This window comes from Mytilus edulis, chromosome 4 (genome assembly GCF_963676685.1).
Source record: "Mytilus edulis chromosome 4, xbMytEdul2.2, whole genome shotgun sequence".
NCBI lineage: Eukaryota > Metazoa > Mollusca > Bivalvia > Mytilida > Mytilidae > Mytilus > Mytilus edulis.
In genome coordinates, this window is record NC_092347.1 from 71195355 (window position 1) to 71214932 (window position 19578).

A 19578-nucleotide genomic window follows, 5' to 3' on the forward strand; every position below is an offset into this window, starting at 1 on the left:
CTTATATTGTGTATCATTTTTCTCTTTCGTTTTCTATAAACATGGATTTTTTTCTGAAAATGTCCTGTACCAAGTCAGGAATACGGCAGTTGTAATCTAATAGTTCGTTTTTATGTATGTTTTATTGTCGGTTTGTTTTTGTTGCACTTCAGTGTTTCTGTTGTGTGGGTTTTTTCTCCTCTTATAGTTGATGAGTTTCCCTCGGTTTTAGTTTGTAACCCGAATTGTTTTTCTCTCAAATGATTTATGACTTCTTGAACAGCGGGTATCTACTGGTGGCTTTATATCTATATATACTGTTTAACCTTTTTATGTAACGAGATTACTTAGACTATAAAAATAAAACGTGCGAGCTTCTTTATTGTTAAAGACCGTGACCTTTTCTTTCTTTATATTCTTTGTATACAAGCAAGCTATTTCCATGAGATGCAAGTCAATGGCAATAGCGGTGTATCAGCCTATTTATCATGATATCGATATCAGTCAAGATTGCACTGACTTGGTCAAACCCCAACATTAAAGCATATTGTTTAAGGGGGCTCGAGGGTATAAATCCATTTTTTTTTCAGATATAGGATTTCGCTATTTTTTCTATAAATGTACTTTATCGTATACTTAATAGAAAAATAAAATAAAAACATGGGGCCATTGTTAAGTTAAGCTTACAATCTGTGAAGATACTTTTTTCTGTCCAACTAATAGGAGAAATAGAGGTAATGTCGAAATAAAAAAAGAACTAAATAACAGAATTCGCTTAAATTTTACAATTTTTAGTTTAAGTACAGCTTCTTTGAAAAACATTATTAGAAAATAAAGGATCACCGATCAGTTAAAAAAGATAATTCCATTCTAATGCACACAAAAAAGTTATCTGGGGCAAAACAAATCAATTGTTTTTTGGTTTGATTTTTGTACAATTTCATAAAGTAACAACTAATGGTTTAAAAAATAAAATTTGTAATTCTTTTCCAATAACACACACCATATAAATCTCTAATCGATTATATTGGTGACTAGACCTAGTAACGGTTGTGATACGGAAAAGTGTCATAATGAAATTTTCGATTTACATTTGATTTTTTTTATATTTTTTGCAGGGCTTGTAGTAAGTCTTATCTGCTCATTCACCCGTACATTATAAAAAAGATAACATATCTGGTTGTACAGTTAAATTGTCTGATGCTTTTGAGTTTGAGTAATAGACCTATGTCAATTGTCGTTGCATTACAATAGAAAAGTAGAGTTATTGCAACCCAAAATTTGGAACGTTTTCAATGTTGTTAAACCAAAGCAATTTATGTTATCTTGTGTCTGTTTAGTTAACGCATCAATGTAAATATAACGGAATTTGATGAGACTGTCATCAAAGTGAGTGGGTTAGCGCTATAAAACCATGTTTAATCCACCATTTTCTACAATTAAAAATGCCTGTACCAAGTCAGGAATATGACAGTTCTTGTCCATTCGTTTTTTATTCGTTTTGTTATTTGATTTTGCCATGTGATTATGGCCTTTCCGAATTGATTTTCCTCTAAGTTCAGTATTTTTGTGATTTCACTTTTTGATACCAACTGCGAGTAATTCCTATCAACCCGTTGATAAACAATATTACTATTTTTTGACACAATGTGTTAACCTATTGAAATCTGAGTGTTTGAGTCATATGGTTGCTTTCTTATTAACTTTTGCCTTACATCTCTTCTCCTTTTATTCATATCAACATGAAGGTACTGCTAGAATATTGCTTTGTTAAATAAGAAGTATACATTTGGAAAAGTCAACACTGAACTCATACCGTTTGTCATAAAGCTTTGTTCTAAATGCATATAAAAATAATAAAGAAAAAGTATTGTACCTGGGATTTTTTTTTGTTTTGCTAATTTTAATTATGTTATAGAGTTAAGTCATGATCATGAATGTTCTTACACCTTTATCTTCTCTTTTAAATATGTTAATCAACCAACAAGTATAGTCAACCCATATGTAAGTGTGTCTGTCTAAAATCAGTAACCCTCTCAGTGTTGTATAAAAAGGATTTTCGTCATAAATGTACATCACATGATATCTTATTTATTCACAAATTGATAAATAAAATAATGAGAAAATGAGAAAATACCAAATAATATATGATTATGGTCTACAGTACTGTGAAAGACACTGTATTGACCTCAAGTTGACTATATATATATTATATTTCTTTATCAAAATAAAAAATTTCAAATCGTTTTCCTGACATTTAGGATCTATTGTCAATCAAAAGGATCCATACAAGTTTTCTAAGGTAATGAAAGTAGTATTAATGACTCAATTGAAACATTAAATAGAAACTAGATATATCAGGTTTATTTAATACATTACTGTAATGGATAACAAAAAGCAGAAGGTGAATGTAATACATTACATATCTGTTAAGTTACCTGATCATTCCAGGGATTTGCATAAATTTTCTGAAACTTCACACCAGATGTCGAAGATGATATCTCCCAGTGCTTACTTTGATCCCATGAAACTACTCCTTTTTCAGGACTGATTGCCCAAATCTTGGCGTCCTTTCCTAATGTAACGTCCGTCATTCTTTCTAATTCTAATATGCAGAAAGATGTTTTAATTTTAACTTTTCATAAATAATACTTGACACTCGTTACAAAAGTATGTTTGCTGCAACAGATGATATGCATCATAACAATAAATCTAGATATTGAAACAAAAGGATAGACTTTGAAAATCTAATACATATATAGTATAAAGAAGGAAAATTTAGAAAAAAATGAGGGTGTAACAAAAATGTCTCGTGGACGAAACATAATCTGAGTCATAAGAAAGCCTATTCAAAGCCACTGTAGATAGCAACGGAGGGACAGTAAAACTCATAGATTGAAAATAAACTGAAAACGCCATGACTAAAAAATAAAAAGACAAACAGACAAATAACAGTACAGAAGACACAACATAGAAAACTGCAACACGAACCCAACCGAAAACTGGGGGTGATCTCTTTTGCTCCGGAAGTGACAACCGTCGTGTTGCTTGTGTTATTACAAATCCGGTAAATAGTCTAATTAGGTAATTCAAATTTGTAAAATGGGAAGGGTATTGTAGTTACGACATAAGGTACATATCCGATATCATCTGTGAAACGGTTATTCCATAACGGTCAACCAAATCGTGATGGCGTCCGTAAAATTTACGAAGCGATGATTTCAATTTCAACATTTGGAACTCTTGGTTTAATAGTTCCTTTGTGAGCAGCAATCCTATATCAAGGATATATAGGAAATACAACCCCGGGAATACGGTATCAATTATGATATATATACTCCGTATGCTAGAATGTTGCTATATAGAAATGAAAAGTTCACAATTGGGAAGCTGAAATCATCTTTTGTTGTGAAGTTGTGTTTTCAACTGACCCTCATTGTCAATTTCTAGATGTAAGTCAAGATATGAGGCAAACTTAACTGTATCTGCATTATCCTTTATCTCTAGTTCGATGGGATAGATTCGTTCAACATAGTCACCTAATTTTGTTTTATTTAGTGAGAGAACATCATCTATATAGCGGAACGTAAAGTTAAAGGATATTGCTAACTTCTTATCTTTTCTTCCGAAGAAGTTTCTGTATGGAGTCTGCCTCACGATAATAAAGAAACAAGAGGGGCACAATTGATTCCCATTGGAACTCCGACAGCAGTCTGTTAAAAAAACACGTCCTCCAAAAGTAACAAATATGTTGTCAAAAAAGAAACCATGCATCTTGATAAAACCAATTTCAGAGAATGTTTTGTTTGGATCGGAGTGATTTTTTAAAAATTAGGATTTAACATTCCCAAGACAAGATACTTGTTTCTACGCTCGCCATTCTTTTCAATGAAACAAAGTAATACCAACTCCATCAATGTGTCTCTTAGTTTGGAATTGGGAATACTTATGCAAAGTGTAGAAAAAGTCAAATGTTTTTAATACTATTGCAAGATGAGAGAGTCTAAGAATGTATGTACTCTAAAGGATCTTTGGATTTTTTTAGTATCCACATCTGATTCACGCCACCTCTAGAATAGGCAGCTTCACTATAACTTTGGAGCCCGGCTTTGATTGCTGATTAAATAGATGTTAATTATGTAGAATGATGTCTTTGTGGAGCACTTGGAAGACCAAGCAATATATCGTTGTTTGTAAGTACACTTATGTAGTTTAGGTATCCGATACACTGACGGAAGATCCAGTCATTCGTCTTTGGTTAAAATTACAAAGCAACATAGAACAGACCTATGATTATCCAGGATGTCCTCTTTGGTAAGTGTCGTGAGGGTATATGTTGAGTTTTCCAAAAGTTATTCATAAATTAGTCAAATGACAATTATATATATAGAATAACTAATTGAAGAATTCAAATATCGAAAAGTATTAAACTAGTGACCGAACAACACATAGGTTATAGCGCATGAGTTGATAATCAGTGTTGTTCGGTCACGAGTTGAATATTTTTCAATATTTGAATTATTTGATAAAGTATTTTGAGGTACCCAAATTGCACCTATTATTACAGCTTTGTCACCTGCATATTTTTTCACAGTGATCCAGACAAAAGTTTCCTTTCTGTGTTTATTTTGTAAACGTATCTTTATTTACTATATAGATACATTAATAAATTTTTGCATCCGTTTTGAATCATAGTAAAAAGGATTTAAACCAACCTCTGAACGATTAATGACTCTGTATTGAGGAGTACCAAAGTTGCACCAATGCTTTAATCTTCATTCTTTAAAGTTGAACAACAGATTTTGTTTTATTTATTCAAATTAGAAAGGACAATTTAACATTAGTTCATTCTAAATATTCATATTTTTTATCCAAAAAAAATGATGTTTTAACATATTTCATTTGCCCAGATAACTTTTAGTGAACGTCACATAGCGATTTTACTATTTCCAGTGAATGATCCATCTGTTGATATATACTGTGAAGGTCTTGCATGTATTTAAATTTAGCTTACCTCCTATTCATTTCCAGGAATATGATTGGTTACAAGCGTCCGCGTGCAAACCGTGTATATTTGATATTAGGTTAGTAGGGAGGCGGGGCTTATCTCATACACGGTTAGTAGTGGAGTTACGTCCCTTTATATTCCATATAAGGTAAGAAGGGGTCGGGGCTTATTTCATACACGGTTAGTAATGGTGTTATGTCCCTTTATGAAAACAAAACGGTACTGAGAAAAAACCTTAAAAGTTCCAACAGACGAAGAAATTGGTGATTAAGTTTGAAATCTCATAAAACACATTTAAAACTTACAAGTCGTTATTGTTGGCATCTGTTTTTGTCGGATCAATGGAAGTATTTTCTTTATGCTAACAGTATTGCAGACTTGCTTATTTTTAGAATCACTAGTCTTAATTTCACACGTTAAGATAGTCGGTAAGATAAATTCGTTACATAGTGTGCTAGTGACGTAAAACGGTATATATGGGGTCAGTAAATTCCATATGGGGATTCGAGCTTCGAGCTTCGAGCTTCGCTCTCACCCCATATGGAATTTACTGACCTAATATATACCGTATTAGGTCACTAGCACACTATGTAACTAATAATATTTACCTACGTCGAAAAACTTGTATAGTGTGAAATCATAAAATAAATTGTTTAGGCTCAAATCAAACTTATGAGAATGGAAAATGTAAGGAACCAATTGTTTTTTCCGACACATTCACAATTTGCTTTGATGCGACGTCATTGACAACGTCGGTACAACATCTATTGTTGTATGGATCAGAGGTGTGAACAAACTGAGTATATTCACATTTGAAATTATTTGTTTTTATTTCACTGGGAAATCACGGTAATTAATTGCAGCTTATCTTTATAATAAATATTATTTGTGATGTTTACGTTATGTATATGCTGTCATAAAATGTGTTAAACAGATTATTATTTTTTTTTTAATTATTTTTCAGGTAATCGCAATTCATCCGTCTTACTTTAGTACAGGTTATATTCAAGCTAGCACTTACGGAATGTGATGCGACTGTCATACAAGTGAGAGGTTGAGCGCTATAAAACCAGGTTCAATCAACCATTTTCTACAATTGAAAATACCTGTACCAAGTCAGGAATATGACAGTTGTCCATTGGTTGTTTTATCATTTGATTTTGCCATTTGATTAGGGACTTTCTATTTTAAATTTTTCTCGGAGTTCCGTATTTTTGTGATTTAACTTTCTACGTTTAAATCATCCGCTCTTCTACTATACGTAACACAGTATCTTTAACTTGAGTATATGTCACAGTCACACTGTACAAAATAACTGTGAATACTATTTCATGGATACACACTTTTTTCAATATGATAATCAGTCAGAAATATACCTTTAAAGTCTTGGTTTTTAGTCCATTCAAACGGTTTATCTGTGGCCATAAACCAAAACTGCTTTCGTTCGTCCATTGCAATTACTGCTGTGCTACCAATGATTAGCTTGAGAACTGCCCTACCTAAAATATTATTTTATGATTTATACCATACCATTCATTTTGAAAATGTCAGTTATTTGAACTTTGCTGAATGATAATTTTATGTTCTATTTTATAGCTCTTTTCTCGCCTTTTCCCGATTATTGAACATGTTGAATTTCAAAATATTATCTACAAAGTGTGGAGCCTTGAAGAACAAAGGAGCTTGGATGTAATAAGAAAATGATGATCTGTGGTGTTCTAAACTAGAAAATTTTCCGAGGCAAAAATGTTTTTATTTTCTAATATAGAACAGCATGGGTGTAAAATAGTTCACCCATTCGGACTTGGTGTGTCAGTGTAAGATCAACCTCACGCTGCCTCCGACAATAGGGAAATCTTACAATGCCACACCGCGTCCGCATTGGACAATTATTACATATGTAGCATATATATTTAGTGAGCCCCGAACACAATGTTCTAATAAGTTCAATTGAAATAGTTTATATCCAGTCGGCTTGGTGTAGGGGTATGAATTGTGGGTCTGTATCAAGAGACGAAAAGTGGTTGATCAATGTGATAAAGGTATTGCGTTCAATTCCCAGTATAGACACAGGATTTTTTCTACATAAATATGAAAGTTATTCTTTTCTGTAAAAATAATTCTCAGTTTTATATTGTGGATTTTTCATTCTTGCCAAAATGTTACACAAAATAAAGGAATCTTCCCTGGTAATACAAAGAAGCTTGGGTGTGAAGTACTTCATGTTTGTTCTCACGTACAAGTAGTATACTATAGTGAAATGTAAAGCACCTTAGATATAAACCCAAATTAAAAACGTAACCTGTCACTCGAGCGGGAAATGTAGGTGCATGTACTTGTATGAGCACTATTTATAACGTTTCATTATGTAGTACTTTTGATATAGACAGAAACCAAACAAATTAACGAAGTTTTCGTTGGCGTTGATGTGCTTAACTATCATTAATGTATATATTTATTAATGGAGTGTCATTGGAATAGAGGAATGTTTACCTACATTTAGATCTGGACGATTAATAGGAGAAATTTTATGATTTTTTTGCAATATAATTGCATTCAAGGGCATTGTACAGCTTATTATATACAGTTTAATCTTCTTTAATTTTAAAGGCCGTTTGGATCTCGAAAGTTGTCCATGTCTCCCTTGTCCTTTTGTCTATGGTAAATAATATTGTCTCATTTGCAATTATGATACAACATTTTTCTAAATAGCATAATATAACGTAAATGTTTTCGTCTTTAAGAATACGATGTTTGCACGTTAATAATATATCATATCATATCAAATCTAGATATAATATGTTAACAACCGTATGTTAACATAAAGTGGGTTTATAAGTATACATACCTTTTTCCATTACAGGTGACCATTCGTCTAAACTTCTATCAGAGTAATACAGTTTTCCTATTTCATCTATAGCTAGTACCTGAAGTATGTTAGAAATGATAGAATTAATAAATTACAGAGCATTGCATTCTCCAGGAGATACTTACTCTTATAATTAATGCAGCATATGAAATTTTCGAAGAATATAAAGTAGTTGTTTGCCATAAATTATTTCGGTCATAAGCTTCACAAGTTTCTAAACCGGCACTCTCTATGTTAAAAACGATCAAACGCTGAACATTTATAACTTTTTTTTCAATAAAAACGTGATTTCTTGACCCAGCCCCTTTAAAAAAAAGTGTGTTTGATCTTTACAAGTAAATTTTTGTGCAGTCAGTACATTGAATTAGATTTAACATTTTTAAGCATTTTTTAGAGGGATTGATAAGATATTGATTCCTAAATGGTCCAAAACAGCCAAATGGCATGTCCCAAACCGCCTGTTCAACATTCATACTAAAAAAATCGTAAAAATGTAGAAATAAATGTTATTCTTACTTAATATAAGTTTTTAATTAATTCAAAAGTATGATTCGAGCCAACACATTTTAATAAACAGCTTTTAACATAGGATTTTTAATTTCAGAAGGTGCGTCCCTAACAAAATGTCTACTACGAAACTAAGTCATTAAAATTTGTTTATAAACAGTTTAATAAAATCAATGTAATTTTGTTTGCAAGAGATATAAACATTAAGGTCTTACAAAAGAAGCGATGCATTTGAAACGGCAGTTAAATTGTTGGTAAGAAAAATTGAGCACATCAAATGGACCAGAGTGATACCGTATTTATGTAAATGTCCACTACGAAACGGGTCAAATCTCCTTCAGTATCTGGTTTTAAAATTATGAAAAAAATATCAGTGTACAGCTTAATACATGCTTTGATGAATACAATCAGTCTTGTTACTATTGTAATATAGGGATTGTGGGGGGGGAATAAAACATGTGAATATGTCCCCTTCGAAACGGTCATCTACGAAACAAGAATGGGAGAAAAACGTTTCGTAGTGGACACTACCACTACCATGCAGTCTTTTTTTACTCTTTTTTCAATTATATTCGTGCAAAACAAATAACAAGGGTTAGTTTCATGTAATTTTTAGTATTTTTTTATTAACATAGAATAGGGTTGATGTCAACTACGAAACTTTTTGTCCACTACGAAATGGTTTTGTCAACTACGAAACGCATCAAAATGTCCACTACGTAACATGAGTTGTAGCTTCATATGTGAAGTACTGTCAAATCTTTATCGATAAAAAATTGTTCTCCAATTCAGAAAAAATGAGATCTTTCTAATATATAAAGTAAACAAACTGGAATGAATATAGGAGACATTTAAAATTACAATAAGTAGTTATCAAAAGTACCAGGATTATAATTTTATTCGCCAGACGCACGTTTCGTCTACATAAGACTCATCAGTGACGCTCAGATCAAGAAGATGTGTGTTTAGAAGCAGTTTCGTAGTGGACAAATGTCCCCTACGAAACAGTACACAAACTATGAAAATAATATCATTTTAAATAGTATTTAAGATTGCACTTTTTAATTACAAACATGTCTATAATAGAGGTATTCAAAATAACTCTTGAAATAAAATTTTAGACAAGTTGATTTTCCATTTTTTTAGGTCTGAAAGTCACGCTTTTATTGAAAAACGCCCAAATATGTCCATTGTTGTTACGGTGTAGTCCAGGTTTCTTTTTGTTTCTTTTTGTTTCTGAAACGACATACTATCAATTTACTGTTAATTCGCTATTGTGATATTCCGCTCTGACTATTGACCACAATTTTCCGATGAAAAACCTGCAACAATTTAGCACCTTCAGGCTTTAAATTAATGGGGAACGTGTCCATGGGACACATATGATGTCCCTGTTTTCATATAACGTTTGATAAAAGAACTGTAATAATGATGCTACCAAAATGTGTAATTGATCTATGTTTTGTGGTAATCAATATAGTTTATAAGTTTCATAACATTTGGATGAGACAAATTAAAGTTAGAGAACGGAAACGAAAAATTACGCAGTCTGTTTTTCCATTTGTAAAAAAACATTACTATTGATCGGTAGTGACGCCGACAAAATTCAAACTTGATGTGGTTTTTTTTTTTGGTAGTTTATATCGAAATACCCACATTAGGTACGTATCGGATATTAAGCTGATGACAGATACACTTTGATTTTAGCCAAGAGGCCGAGAAGCGATAATAAGCAGTTTCATAACATTTGTGTATGGCAAACTAAAAATTAGAGAACGGAAACGAACAATTCAGCCATGTTTCCATTTGTAAAGAAGCATAACTCAAGAACGATAAATGTGATGCAACCAAAATTCAAATGGAGGTGATTAGCATTATGTTTAAGTTCCATTGCATTTGGTTGCGGCAAACTAAAGTTAGAGAACGGAAATTAAACAATCAGCAATTTTGCATTTGTAAAGGAGCATAACTGAAGAACGGTATAAGTAACGCCACCAAAATTCAAACTTGATCGCTGTTTTGTGTTGATAGTCATTGCGTTTAAGTAATGTTACATTTGGTTGAGGTCAACTTAAGTTAGAGAACGGAAACCAATTATGGGACGTTCGTGCGTACATTTGTGCGTACAGGGCAAAACATAATGCCTTAACGCTACGGCGAGGGCATACAAAGAAGCAGACAGGCGTGTTGGCCAATTTTTTTTTATTTATTTACAGTTCTTCTTATCGTTCGTTAAGTCATAAAAAAAACCCAATCATTTAAGAGAAAACTTATTTTGACATAAATTTTCTTTAAATTGTAGGGAAAAAATGCATGTATTATGTTTACCTTATTATCTTGTGGCAGTTCATACATTTGAGTAAATGGAGAAAGACCGTCTACTCTTCGATCAAGGAGAAACTTCCAGTATTGGAAATCCTTTTTGTCTTGACCTGACTCTTTATCTTGAAATAACAACACTTTTCCGTCACTCATTAATACTAAAAGCTTGTCTTGGTATCCCGTAATCGATATAAAATGAGCTGCATCTACAATAAAATTTAACCTACCTAAGTTTTGAAATAAATATATGTTATATAATCAGTCAGAATAGTCTACAATCAATTTATACTTTCCTTGACACCAATGTCAAATCACTATTTGTGACTTGCATAAAAAAATCAGAGATTGAATATTGATACATCTAAGAGACAGTCAAACAGAAGGAATAGAATCTCAAGCACTGGAAACGGATTATATCTGCTGAAATAAGGAGGTACTTTTTTATCATTCTTATTTTTTACTTTCAAATTTTCTATGCTTATCTTTTGTTGTTTGCTCTGATGTCCTAAAATTTCGGCGCTCAAATATCAATACATTTGTGCTCCCACGTCTTTTTTATCGCTCAAATATTAATTGCCGGGTGTTGTGGTATGATCTATTATTAGACAAGTTTCGTATATTATAGTTTTCTTTTAATTTTAATAAATTTGTATTAGAAATTAAAACAAAATGTGAAGCGAAATACAATAAACAGCTGCTCCATGAGCGCATGACAGCCGTCGCGTTTCCAAAGAATAAATTTCGAAAACTTCTCAGTGTCTAATAAAACATTTATATAAAAAAAAACTAAAGGGATGTTATTTTGAAATATATAAATCAGTCACCCAAGTTTAATGAAAACTGCTCAAATCTCTTTTTAGTTATAGTTTGAAACTGAAAAACAATTAATCTTTTTTTTAAAGATAAGCTCGGAAACATAACATGTAAAATTAATATTAAACGAAAGGGAGCTTACGTCAATAGATATAAACATTTCACCAAAGTGTCTTGTAAATTTGTTTAAGCGTTGTTGGGTTATTGGCCGACAGACGGACAACGGCATACCATATAACGTCCCGGAAACGGAAGTATAAAAATGCATTATGCAAGTTATTATACATGAACTACAATCTGTCTTTACATGAAGAATGGGGAATTTCTAGTGTAAAGATTTAAAGACTTCCATTTAGATCATAGGTTCTCTAAGACTATCAGACCTTTAGAATATTTAATATCCACATCTAATTCACACCACCACAAAAGTAATATAGAATGAAATTCATAACAGTGTAGCTATGGCCATTCATTGACTGGGGAAAATTAGGTGAACGTTCGTCTGTAATGCCCACTGCTCACAACGTACTTATCATAGAAATTTAAACTGTGAGGTCACCTAAGGTTCTAAACGCCTAAATAAAATAATTAAAAATACTAATCAGGAATAACCTTTGTAATTTGAAAATAAATAAAAATGGCCTACAACACGGAGTCTTGGTTCACACCGAACAGCAAGCTATAAAGGTTGAATACTTAAAATTCTTTACTTGATTTTTTGTTATGGTTTGCATGACCATCAATTTTCCTAATATGATATCGCACGTTCTTTCAGATTTTATTTTTTTTATTTAATTGGCTTTAAAAGTTACAATGCATGATGTCGTCTGTTTATGTAGTTCATATGTGTTTTTCGTTTCTCGTTGGTTTTCCCGTTTGAATGGTTTTACACTAGTAGTTTTGGGGCCCTCTATAACTTGCTGTTCGGTGTGAGCCAGGGCTCCGTGTTGCAGGTCGTACCTTGACCTATAATGGTTTACTTTTATGAATTATTACTTGGGAGGAGAGTTGTCTCATTGGCACTCATACCACATCTTCCTATATCTATCTATATCTATACATTTTTTTTTTCAACAAAAGAATACATCACAAGAATATAAGTTTTGTAAGAAACGTGAGAAATTGTGTTGGACTTGAAGATAAGGCAAAGTGACAAATATCTGAAAGAATGAATCGTTTTATGGTATTAAACAAAGAAATCAAATGATTTTTTAATTATCCAGAACTCTTCACAAACAAAACCCACATGTATACGCATTGAATAAATAGTAAGCCATTCTTAAATGATCACACCGTAGAAGTAGTTGTGCTCTTAATCAATGAGATATTTTGTGAATTAACCCCATCAACTTAATAGTTTTTTTTACAATGGATAAACCTATTTTTTTTTATTATTATTAAATAACATCATCTCTGAACATTATTATTCTTATAAATGACACGGTTGTATGTGATGATTATAATAAATATTTAAAACAAATTCCTTTCAAGCTTTGTAAAAAGAAAGTTTCATTTTATGTATCGGAATGTGTAACAAGTGAATATTTCAATCCCCACTGGAACGCCTCTGACAGACTGGGTGAGCATAAAATCATAGCCGTTGACAAACAAGTTACAACCTACAAACGTTTTACTGTCGACCACACTGTTATGCAATTAATTCTAATCATACACTTTCCAAATAACTCAGATTGCTGATAAAATTAATAAAGATATCACATAGGAGAATGCGTTGCCGGTAGAACGATTGGACACAACATTTGACAAGCTCGTACATTTGAAGTTTCCTTTCGTTGTTTCACGATCACTGATTTTGTTATTTTTTTTAATCGAAAGAATCAAGGAACCTAAAAGGTGTACATGAATGTGTAAGTGATACATTTGTCCTGGTATAATATGTCTGGGCGGACAAATATTACTTGTAAAAGAAGTCCATGGTTACAGATTTGTCTAGTATATTTAGTCCTATGTTAGTGATCTACGTCCCCAGACAAATTTTCCTAGGAAATCGTGTCCTATAAAATCCTATAATAAATTAAATTACATTTAAACAATGGAAATTTAAATGTGATGTTTAAATGTTGTTTTAAGAGTTGCATATTTATATATAACCTTGATAAAATTAATGTCTCAGGACTAATTTTCCTAGGAAATCAAGCTATGTCATAAATATTCCTAGGTAAAAACGTCCATGCTCTTAATTTTAAAAGAAGAATGGAAATATTATGTTGGTTTTTTTTTTATTAAATGTATGTCCCCAGACAAATTTTCATACGAAATCATGTCCCTGTTATCAAAATTCCTAGGAAAAAATGTCCATGTCTTTTATTTTAAAAGGGAAATTTTTATAAACAATGGAAAGTCCCTATTCATGTTTTAATATTGGCAAAGAGTTGTGCATTCACATTTAATAGAATTTTTGTCCCCAGACTTTTTTTCCTAGGAAATCATGTCCATGACATTAATATTCCTAGGTAAAAACGTCCAAGCGCTTAATTTTAAAAAATTAAATTAAATTTTTTTTAAAATATTATGTTTAAATATTTGGTTAAGAGTTGTGTATCAATTTGTTTTTTTTCTAATTAAATGTATGTCCCCAGACAAACTTTCCTAGGAGATCATGTCCATGTCATTAAATTTCCTAAGTTAAATTGTCCATGTTCTTTATTTTAAAAGAGTGGGAACTCAATATTCATGTTTTAATATTGGTAAAGAGTTGTGCATTAACATGTGACAGAATTTTTGTCCCCAGACTATTTTTCCTAGGAAATAATGTCCATGTCATTGATATTCCATAAAAATGTCCATGCTATTTATTTTAAAAGGTAAATTAAACTGTTATGTTTACAGCTTATTTCCTAATGCATGTAGAGCAAAACTTTGGTAAGCTTGCTTGCTTTGTTTTATTGTACAATCATATTATGATAACATCCAATTAAATTCAAATATAATTTTAACTATGCCTATACATATTATTTAAAGATGTCAATCTTTTTAACAAAACTTGTATAAACAATTATACAAACAAAGCAAGCAAGCAAGCCAACCAAAGTTTTACTTTGCAAACATTAGGAAATCAGCTGTAATATTGTTTTACAGTTGTGTATCAATACTTCCAAGATAAATTTTCGAATGATATCATGTCCATGTCATTAACATGTCTAGGCAATAACATACATGTCCTTTATTTTATAGGAAACATTATGACACTTTCCAATTTTAATAAAGATTTTTCCCCCATTTTGAATGATTTTAATAAACAGGAAAACTTATAGAAAAACAAGTCTAGGGACAATTTTTCCTAGGATAATGAGTACCAGACATATTATACTAGCTACATGTATGGACTTATTTTCCGAGGAACATTTGTCCTGGGACTTCTTTCCCTAGTAAAATCATGGACATGGACTTTATTAACTAGGAAAAAATGTCTGGCGGACACATTTTACTACCGGACCAAATTTACTGTTACACATGTACATGTCCTGACGCTTACCATGCGAGATGTAACGAATAGTTATTCTTAAACTTTCAAATATGTTCAGTATTAGTAGGTTTCATATTGCATTTAAAACACTCCAAGTAAGATTAAGTATAACCTCTCACGTATCGATTGTATATGAAGAAGTAATTGATTCGACAGTACTCGCGTATAGGTTTATTATATAAACGTCACGAGGTATAAGACACGTGACTAATTTTATAGCGGGAAATATTTTCCTAGACAAAATCACTTTCTAACCCGCCGCACGCAGGTTAACATTCAAGTTCCATTTTATAAATAAATCCATGAATGATGTGGATATTCGAATGTCACATTTTAAAAACAATCTAGTAATTAATAGAGGAGTTCATTTAACGCCCATTTCTAGAAAAGGAAAAAAACTTTCAGTTTTCGCAAAGCGATTTGTGCTTGTACCGGTCGACAAAGAAGCCATTAATGCGGTGTTGGTATGCTGTAAATACTTCAAGGACGTTCTTAATCATGAAACAATAAATTGTACATTCAAGTCCGTGAGTCCCATCTCGGCCTCTAGAAGTGTTCTACAACTAATATGTCATTGCTTGTAACTAGTTTTTAAACTACTATCGAAGAACTTGTCATTAACTTTTGTAATAAAACATATGAAAATATATAGTGGAATAAACTATTTATGAAGCTCAAACACATCAAACGAATGGATAACAACTATCATATTCCTGGCTTGGTACATGCATTTTCGTTTGTAGAAAATAGTGGCTTAAACGAAGTTTTCTTCGAATGTCAACATTTTATACGTTACCTTTTACTTTAACGCCAACAAAAGTATTTCAATATATGTTTATATGATAACAAAAGGTGTTTTTATAACTATTTATATGTAACAGCTTTATAAATTCTACATTCTATCACTTTTTGATGAATAAAAATATTAGTACATTTTGAAATTAAAATTTTTATGACTTTTCAAGAAATAGAGAATAAAAAGAATTATTTTGGGAATGGAAATGTCTATTATGATAAAACATATTAGAAATGTAAACGTAATTTTAGTTAAATATTTATTTCAAACTGAAAAAGGCATATTGATTTAATTCCACATCATTTTAATTAATAAATTAGTTAATACGAACACAATAAAAAATGGTGTAATCTTATAATAATTAGACAAAAGTCCCGAAGAACTGAACCAAAAAAATAAGACAGTAATCTAACACGAGATACAAAGTTTCAATAGTAATCAAAGGTACCAGGCTTGTAATTCAAAAAATTCCATCAAGTGATGTTGGAGATTACAGCACATACATAGTGTAAAGAAACATCTAAGTCAAAAGAGTCTGATGAAGAATTTGTGCAAAATCGAACTCCCGACAATATGCACAATAGTTTCATTTTAAGAGAATCGCATATTTGTTCAAGTTGTAACAGCTAGATCAAATGATTTTCAACAACTTTACAAACATGAAATAGATTTAGCTACCTGTTATTTACATATATATATCTGTTTAATTAGTATTTTTATTTTAATAAGCATGTACTTTTGTTGTGAATATTACTTACATCTATTCATTAAACGCCAACATAATTGTATGTGTTGGTTATTGTATAGAAAGGTATATACTATTACATCCCAGCTCCTTTGTTCTAACAGGGGTGATCTGAGCCGGATCACCCCTACCAGATCACACCAGTTTGAGTGTCTTTGTTATGCATGCTTTCCTTTGTTCTGTAACATTTTGGCGGGAATGCCAAATCCACTATAAAACTTATAATTAATTATACGGAAAAGACTATCTATCAAAATTCACGTAGAAAAAATCCAGTGTACATGCTGGGATTCGAACTCAAGACCTTTAGCATATCAAGCCACGACACGTTCCACTACACCAGGACGACTGGATACGAACTACTAGTAATTTAACATACTTAAAGGAAGCAAGATATTTTTTATAAATGGGGCGAGTTGTCAGACCTGTATTCAGTGGGTTTTCAACCCTTTTCGTTAATAAGTGAGTTGTCAGACTGATTGTTCAATTTGATTTTACACTTTTTCAAATTGGGGCGAGTCGGTAAACAAGAGTGGGGCATTTTTTTTTATAAAGTGGCGATACAGTGTGGGCCGATTGCTCAGTGGGGCGAGTTGACATTATTTGATATCTACTCATCGTGTTCGGGGGTCATTAAGGGTATACATCATATAGTAATATATAAATTATAATATAATAGTTGTGTGGCGTTCTAAACTAGATTTTATGATTTGTAAATGGTTTTTCGTCTAATCTAAAACAGCTGGGATGTAAAATAGTTATCCCATTCGGACTTGGTGTGTCAGTGTTAGATCACCCTCTGGCCTCCGGCCATCGGGGTGATCTTACACTGACACACCGCGTCATCATGGGATAACTATTATTTGAAAATTAAAGCGAGGGGCTTGCCCCAAGCTCTTATTATCATAGTATATACCTTTCTATACACTATCCAATTGAGCACATATTTACAACTTAAGTAATCCTGTAATTAGTCTATTGATAAGTTTTGGCGGACTAGGTGTAGCTCATTTACGTAGTTTTGTAAATCTACTCACTATTATCATTGTGAGATATTGACTCCAGAATAAAAAGATTGTAGTTGCTGGTGAAAGTATGTTTATTGGTACATTTGTATAAAGCTGTGTTTTAGTATTATACATGATAAATTTTCAAACATATAGATAGTTTGCAGTGGCAGATCCAAAAAGAGGGTGGTGGAAAACGGTTATTTTTAGGGATGATCAATGCTTTGATTAAGAACATACAGTTTGGCCCCTTCCCCCTTTTTTTTTGGGGGGGGGGGGGGTAAAACCCCGTTTAAAAATGGATGGATCTGCCCCTGGTTTGAACCATAGATAGTCTAGTGGATAGTTAACATGCATGATATAACTGTCACTGGACATTACGCAACCAATAATCAATCAATTCATGACGAAATAGATCAAATTGCTTAAATTTCCCTTCACAAGGTTTCATGGTTCACTCTATTTTTAGCCGTACAAAGTAATAACATGCAGGAAGATAACTGATTACAATTTTAGATGGCATTGTACTCTAATCAAGTTATAAAGAACAATAGTTGTTACTCTTTATTAAATTGAAAGAAACTTTTAATTGTCAAAAACATTTTTAGATACAAAGATTAAATAGTAGCTAGGATGTTTAAAAATTAATTTGAACTAATTGCAAACTATTTAGTTAAATTTGGAACACAACATTTTTTTCAAAATAGCCAGTATCAGTAGCAATTTTTATTTCAACATCTTGATTACGATACAATGAAATTTTATCCTTGTGGTCATTCATGCGTAGTTACTTAGTACACGGAAAAAGTATGTACTATGAATGTTAGAAGGCAAATTCAAGCAATCTAATTGGACGAAAAGTATGTACGAAAGGTAAATTGTCGGTAGATCAAAGGATGTTAGCACTCAAGAAATAAACCGATTAAACCTGGTTTTGTAGTAGGTTAATAAAACCTCTAACTTGTATGACAGTCGCATAAAAATCAATTATATTGACAATGATATGTGAACTAAACAAACAAACTAACAAACTAAAATTGAGTTATAATCTTAATCACTACAAAAACAATCAAATAAGTCAACAATGGCAAACAAAACGGCATATCGACAAAACACATTAGCAATAAAACGCCTCGCCAAGCGCAGCCTGACACGACCACAGAGATCGAGCCTTGAACAGTTTGGGCAAGTTTGGACAAATTATTCAAGAGTGATACTGTCTTAATTTGAATGGTGACACAAAATAAATGTTGTCAAAGATCTTAAAAATTTGAATTGGGACTTTTGATTTGCTTAGTATGGCCTGAAATCCAAATCTTACAACATAGTTCGATTTAGCATCTAAAACACACACCAAAAATTTAATTCAATCTGTGCCTTTTTATCAATATCAATTTATAACAAGATACACCAAAGGTAAAGGAAACATTATTCATTGATCATGTATCGGATCTAAATAAACCATACTGTAGTTATTTCCGTTCTCAATATCTTATCATGCCTGGGACACGTTCCAAATTTTATATTACATTCTTTCAAAAAAAATCTTTCCCACAACAAATAAGAACCGATTTGTGTTACATTATAATTTCAAGATAACGTGAATATCGTATTCAACTATTAGCTTCGCACCGTGATGCGAAGCAGAAAAAACGAAATTATCAATTCAAAAGGAATATGAAATTATAAACGTGAGCGTTATGAATAAACCATAATCCTCGTGTTATTTGCAAATGCAATCAAAAAAAATAAAATTGCGTTTTCTCCACGTCAACGTACTTTGTCAACATTCGTATAAGTGTAGCGTACTCATGTAAAAACCCTGAATTTGAGGGAAAACGAGATACATGTGACATTGTGTAAGTAAATCTTTGTTAATCTTGTATGTTTGTTACATATTGGTTCTTTTGTATGTTTCGGGGTTTAGTCACTAAACTTTAGTGTGGCGTCCATATCGATGAACTATATAGTACCTTTGTTAGACTTGTGGGAACCATTTTTTTTTCGGAGTATAGTGTGGAATCCATTCCGCTGAACACGTATGC

At 31.9% G+C, this 19578-nt stretch overlaps 1 protein-coding gene and 1 pseudogene across 1 annotated transcript in view; both read right to left on the reverse strand.

The window, feature by feature from the left end:
• Positions 1-19578, reverse strand: part of LOC139520436 (uncharacterized) — a 72898-nt gene that overhangs the window by 4213 nt on the left and 49107 nt on the right. Inside the window, exons 5-8 of the mRNA XM_071313039.1 lie at positions 10692-10891; positions 7836-7914; positions 6364-6486; positions 2418-2584 (exon numbers count right to left, since the gene is read on the reverse strand). Of these exons, the coding sequence (XP_071169140.1) occupies positions 2418-2584; positions 6364-6486; positions 7836-7914; positions 10692-10891 (569 nt within the window). The remainder of the gene's footprint in view (positions 1-2417; positions 2585-6363; positions 6487-7835; positions 7915-10691; positions 10892-19578) is intronic.
• On the reverse strand, positions 9979-10090 carry LOC139522088 (U2 spliceosomal RNA; annotated as a pseudogene).